This window comes from Phallusia mammillata, unplaced genomic scaffold (assembly GCF_965637545.1).
Source record: "Phallusia mammillata unplaced genomic scaffold, kaPhaMamm4.hap1.1 HAP1_SCAFFOLD_320, whole genome shotgun sequence".
NCBI lineage: Eukaryota > Metazoa > Chordata > Ascidiacea > Phlebobranchia > Ascidiidae > Phallusia > Phallusia mammillata.
Window position 1 is genome coordinate 1,444 of NW_027649050.1, and position 6,227 is coordinate 7,670.

Here is a 6,227-nt window from a genome sequence, read left to right on the forward strand (position 1 = left end):
TATGGGATTCGATACCAAAATACCTTTAAACGTGTAAAGGTTTTGATATTGCATGCTACACAGTCAAAGAGACCTGTGTGAAAATCATTTTTTCACGTTTATTTCTTACATTAAATAGTTCAAGCCCAGTGGTTTCCGAATTAGGATCAACAGTCCCCTATTGATTCACGAAGCGTTTTCCGTGGAACTACCAAAGGTTTCTAACGCTACAATCTTATTTGTGTTGCAAACAAAGCAATTGTTTGCGTATAATTTAATATTTTGGACTTGTCTGTGGTGTACCAATTTGCAAATAAGTGAATCCACATTAGAAATAAAACCGGGATGTTGGGTTGAACCACTGGACTATATCTAGGGTTGCCATTCGTCAGGATTTTCCCTGACATGTCAGGGAATTTAGTGTTTAAATCTGCGTTTAGTGTTTATTTTAGTGTTTTAAATCTGTCGCCGTCCGTGTGACTTCCCAATATTCTAATTTATTCCGGAATAGAAGTGTTTGGATCGCAAAAATGGTCAACGCAGCGGTTCTCTGGGGTCCGCGGTCTTTTAGGGCATTTTGCGGGGACCTCGAAAAGGTGGAAGTAATTCTATATCCTTATTTGGCGTCAGTTTGTACAACTGGATAAATCAAAGTGAAAGTGAGAATCGACCGTCTCCATTGTTAAACAATAGGCTTTATTGCATGACAACTAACAAAAATGCAATTGTTCGCGCACAATTGTAATGTTTTTGTTCTGTCTGTGATGTCAGATTTGGATCATTGTTATGCGCAATTTTGCATAACTAGCTAAAATCCTGCAATCAACTTTCGTTTTTCTGAAATACACATTCAGACTTACGTCAACACATTTAGACTTTTTGAGAAAAACTGGGTTCACGCAACCGAGATAAATTTTGTCAGGGATTGTGTTTCATAAAATATGGCAACCCTACTATATCGTAAATCGTAACAGGATAGAGAATATATAAAATGTCAGCATTTCTACTTTTTACATGCATATCGACGTGCATCTGTCTTTGCAAACAATTAAACGACCTTAAAATTGGCCTCATGTTGGGCTTGTTTTTGATTTCCTCGGCAGTTGCGGATTTTTTTGATTTTTTTTTCAAGCAGAGTTTCGCTTTTGGGGAATTTAAACTGGCAACAACGGGTCTGCAGTCTCTGCACGACTGGTCAGGTGTTGAGGTCATGTAGGTGGAGCAGAGGCTTTAGTCTCTGGGTTGAGCAAGTCGAGCAACACAAGATTTATGGCTGAGTGATTTTCGGTATTAGTCGATCTAAGACATTGTATTTTAAAACAATTACCAAAGGTGTGACAAACAATATATTTCTGCTAATTCCAAGATCCAACATCATGACCACCACCGAATGCTCATCTGAAACCCGAACAGTAAGCAAGATGGGTAGCCACTAGCCATAAAATGTTCCAATTGACAAAACGTTGTTTACATTTTTTCAGGGCCTGGTTGAATAATGAAAATTTTATTGACAGACAAATTGTTGTTCGTTTCATCAGCAAAAATGTAGATAAATTTGCACACTCTCTTAAATGTGTGGTTTTTGGTGTAGATATTACTGCAACATTTTAAGGTTTGACAAATTTGTGCATATAAGAGGTATAGTCCAGTTTTAAATAAGTCGTAAGTTCAATAAAAACGGTCACTACTCCTTTTGCTTATTATTATAAATACAAATAGATTCAGAAACAGTTAAAAAAGTTATCACTATGAAATAACCTAGATTAGTTGCGTTGTTTATGTTAAGTAAACACATAATGGCGTGATAGAAAGAATGTTATGTAATGTACAAACAATGATGGTATACTTTTGAACCACTGTTTCTTGTCTGTCGAACAAAATCATAAATTTTACTATGCCTTTTTTGTTATTTGCATGATGTTGTTTTTTGTTTCAGGAGACCCAAACACTACCACAGACAAATCAAGTATGCTTAGTACACCAGCAGACTAATCGAGGAGTAACCTGGTCAGCTGGGACTGTTGACAATGAAAACATGGGTAAAAAATCATCTAAATGTAAGTTTTTTAATGAAATAATTGTTCCCATAAAGTAGCGTTGTCCAAACTGTGGGTCGCCTTATAATTTGCCTGGGGTCACCTGACGCAGTGGATCCCAACTCGTTTTAGGCCACTAACCCCCCAAAATGTACTCATGGACATTTTAAGAGTAAGCAAACACAAGCATTTTGGTCTGAAATTTATTTAACAAATATATATATAATACAAAAGAACAGTGCTCAACATTCCTTACCCCATTGTTTGCTAATTAGTAAACTGGTAACAACAGCAATCTTTAATTTTTAAAGACTAAATTGTTCACACAAACATGCTGATTATTGCCTTGTATTACGTAAAATGCATTTACATTAATACCAAGTCAGCACCTGTCAACTTGTGTAGTATTCTTGCAGAAATATCACTGTTCTCTAATTATAATAGTCACCTAAATTTAGACTGCCCATGCTGCGAGTATTAGGAAAAAAAGTGGAAGCAATAAATTTTCGGATATTTAGAAGTCAATTTTAATATATGGCCTACTAATATTATCTGTGGGATCACCACAACATGGCAAATGTTATCAAGGGGTGACAACACCAGAAAAGTGGGAACCGCTACAATAGAGCATTGGTTTATAACCTGGGCTTCGAAAATTTCAGGAAGGTTGTAATTATGGGTCCCCTTCCCTGAAGGGGACACATATTGATTTTACTCGATTTGTTTGTTTGTTTTTTCTTTTTTTTTCTTCTGCCCAAAGTTTGTCCACCTCGTTTTGCCTTGAAATGTTTGATGGATTTGGATGAAATTTTCACAGATGGTAGATATAGTCATGTAGATGTGCCATTTGTTTTGTTTGACTCGATAGCCCCAGTGTTTACCCCACTAGCCCCCTAAAATGGCTAAATTGTGAACAATGTCCGAATTGGATGAAATTTGAAAAGTTTGTTCATTGTGCCATTTTAGGGCATCGTTTGTTGTGTTTTACCCTGTAGCCCCAATATTTACCCCACTAGACCCCTAAAATGGGTGATTTTTTAAACAATGTCCGATTTAGATGAAATTTTGACAGTTTGTTCATTGTGCTTTTTTAGGGCATCGTTTGTTGTGTTTTACACTGTAGCCCCAATATTTACCCCACTAGACCCCTAAAATGGGTGATTTTTTAAACAATGTCCGATTTAGATGAAATTTGGACAGTTTGTTCATTGTGCTTTTTTAGGGCATCGTTTGTTGTGTTTTACACTGTAGCCCCAATATTTACCCCAGTAGACCCCTAAAATGGGTGATTTTTTTAAACAATGTCCGATTCGGATGAAATTTGGACAGTTTGTTCATTGTGCTTTTTTAGGGCATCGTTTGTTGTGTTTTACACTGTAGCCCCAATATTTACCCCAGTAGACCCCTAAAATGGGTGATTTTTTTAAACAATGGCCGATTCGGATGAAATTTGGACAGTTTCTTCATTATGCCATTTTAGGGCATCGATTATTGTGTTTCACCATGTAGCCCAATATTTACTGCTTAAGCCACCTATTTTTTAAAAAACGTCCGATTTGGATGAATTTTTGATAGTTTTATGAATTTGGCATTTGTAGCTGTCGAATATTGTGTTTCACCCTGCAGCCCTATTATTTACCCTACCAACCCCCCAAAATGTGTGAATTAATCAACAATACATTTTGACAGTTTGTATAATATGCCATTTTGAGATGTCAGTGTTTTATGCTATTTAGGCACACAAACTTATAACAATGTCTCAATTGCATGAGATTTAGACAGTTTGTACTTTACATAACTTTTTTTTTTAGGAACACTACCAATCACTGTGTTTGACTTTATAGCACCGTTTCTTATGGTTGTCTGTTTACAACTTTGCGGTTTTGGGGACCCATGAGTTTCTGCCTGCAGAAACAAATCAAGATTTATTTGTTTGGAAGTTGAACCCCATCAGTAACCTAAAGCCTCCCTATAACGTTTTAATTAATGTATGAATTGGATAAATTCAGGCACTAACCCCTAAATTGGGTGATTGATTTTTTTAAACAATGACTGAATTGAATGAGTGTTGAAAAGTTTGTACCTCATACAGCATGAATAATATATAGCAAAATCTTGATCGCCATGTTTCAATTCATTGCACTAAACTTTATGATAGTTATCTCATAAACTTTGCATTTGATACCCAGAAGTTTATGCTTCCAAAAACTGGCTGATTTGGGATCCATTATGTAGGGCAGTGGTTCTCAAACTGTGCATCGCGACGCCCTGGTGCGTCGCTTCAATTTTCCAAGGGCGTCGCCGAAAAGTTCTGTTTCGTGGCTTTTTGTTGTTGTGTCAATAAACCCAACTTTAAAAATGAGTTTCCTCATTAACATTTATTTACTGGTGCGTCGCAAGTCCAGAAAAACTTGTCCAGGGGCGTCGCAACAAAAAAAGTTTGAGAACCACTGATGTAGGGAGTTAATTTATTTATGTTTAAAAACAGTTTGAAAAACTTTTTGTTGCAATTGTTGCCATTTTATGTCTGATTATTGTGTAACTTAATCAGACATAAAATGGCAACAATTGCAAACAGGAGTGTAAACCTGGCGACCCACAGAATTAATTGTTCCAATTTGTAGTTTTTCTTGGTTCAAGACCTGATAGTTTATTCCTTGCATGAAGATGAAAAATTACTAGATTTAAAGCAATTTTGAAAGTTGCGCTTATTTCATCATAGATAACAATGTGACCAGAAATAAATTCTGAACTAACATTTAGTTATGTAACTTTTATTTTAAGTTTGCAGCTTTTGTTGTAGGTTTAGTAATTGTCAAGTAAATGAAATCTTAAAGTTATCCGTTGTGTGTAAAAGCTCCAACCCTAAACATGACCTGCAATGAGTCTCAAAATAACAGTTACTGCACAAAATTATATTTTGTAGGTTGTTGCATTTATCACAAACCACGTGTTATGGGAGAGTCTTCTTCTGAAACTGACTCAGACAGTGATGATTTAAATCCATATGAAAAAACATCAAAAAAGAAAAAATGTAGTAAACACAAACATGGTATGTATTTGTGATAGAAAACTGAAAACTTTGAACAGCTTTGTTAACCACTCATCATGTTGCAAAAGACATAGGATCTTGTTTTTTTTTAATGATTAGTTTTGTAAGTACTTTAAAAATACAGCAAAGCTGAAACATTAGTAACTTTTTTCGTTTCATGTGCTGTAGAACAGGAAAACATGAGAAACTAAGTCGAATTGCTTTTATTGTGTCAATTATTACAATCTAGAAAAAAATCACTAGTTATCAGATAATTATGGGTCCCCTTCCCTGAAGGGGAAGCATCTTGATTTCACTCTGTTTTTTTATTTTATTTTTTCTTCTTTTTTCTCCGGTGAAGTTTGTCCATGCATTTTGGCATGAAATGTTTGATGGATTTCATTGAAACTTTCACAGATGGTAGATATGGTCATGTAGATGTGCCATTTGTTTTGTTTGACTCGTTAACCCCAGTATTTACAAGTGTAATGACATATATATATGTTAAGAAATAGGTCACAGTGTATGTGCAATGGCAGTATGTGCTAAGCCACCCTACTAGTTTTAGTTGGTTTGCCTAAATAAACAAATAAAAGCAACAACAACAACAAAATATAGTTAAATTTAATGTAGATTTGGAACCAAGCAAGAAAATAGAAATCACAAAGTCGCCATGATTACTGTCTCTTTTAAACATGAAGGTTTTTTTGTTTATTTTTATTGCTGTATTGAACAAAAAAGTTGTAATAAAACGAAAACATTGTGTGTAGCGTTTTACAGTTTTGTTCACATAAATTTGCTGTTTTGACGTTTCTGTGTATTATGTTTTTTTGTTTTGTTTTTAAACTTACTCTATGTCTTGGTTCATGCCCATGCATGCTTTTGCAGTTGTAGACCCAATAGTATGACGCTTTTACTTGACGAAAAAACAATCAGGTTCAGGCTGGGTTGGGACTGTTGAATTTGAACCGCTTACAACTGTGATGCAGATACGTGTTTTATAGACAAATAGGGCATAACTCATGTACCCAAGAGTCGCATTACCTAAAACCTGAAAGATTCTACGATGGAAAAAGCCCCACGCAATTATCACGCGTACCATTTTATTTGCTCAATAAGCAACAAAACTGCGGTGGTTAACGGAAACAACACCAGATATTGTGTTAAAGAACATGGGAATT

At 35.3% G+C, this 6,227-nt stretch overlaps 1 protein-coding gene across 1 annotated transcript; it reads left to right on the top strand.

Annotated features, from left to right (window-relative positions):
- Window positions 1-1,122: 1,122 nt before the first annotated feature.
- Window positions 1,123-5,992, top strand: LOC145208633 (E3 ubiquitin-protein ligase PPP1R11-like). Its single transcript, XM_080078984.1, has 4 exons — window positions 1,123-1,391; window positions 1,916-2,036; window positions 4,942-5,067; window positions 5,680-5,992. The coding sequence occupies exons 1-4, from the start codon at window positions 1,356-1,358 to the stop codon at window positions 5,721-5,723; spliced, it is 327 nt and encodes a 108-aa protein (XP_079935110.1). The 5' UTR covers window positions 1,123-1,355; the 3' UTR covers window positions 5,724-5,992.
- The last annotated feature ends 235 nt before the right edge of the window (window positions 5,993-6,227 follow it).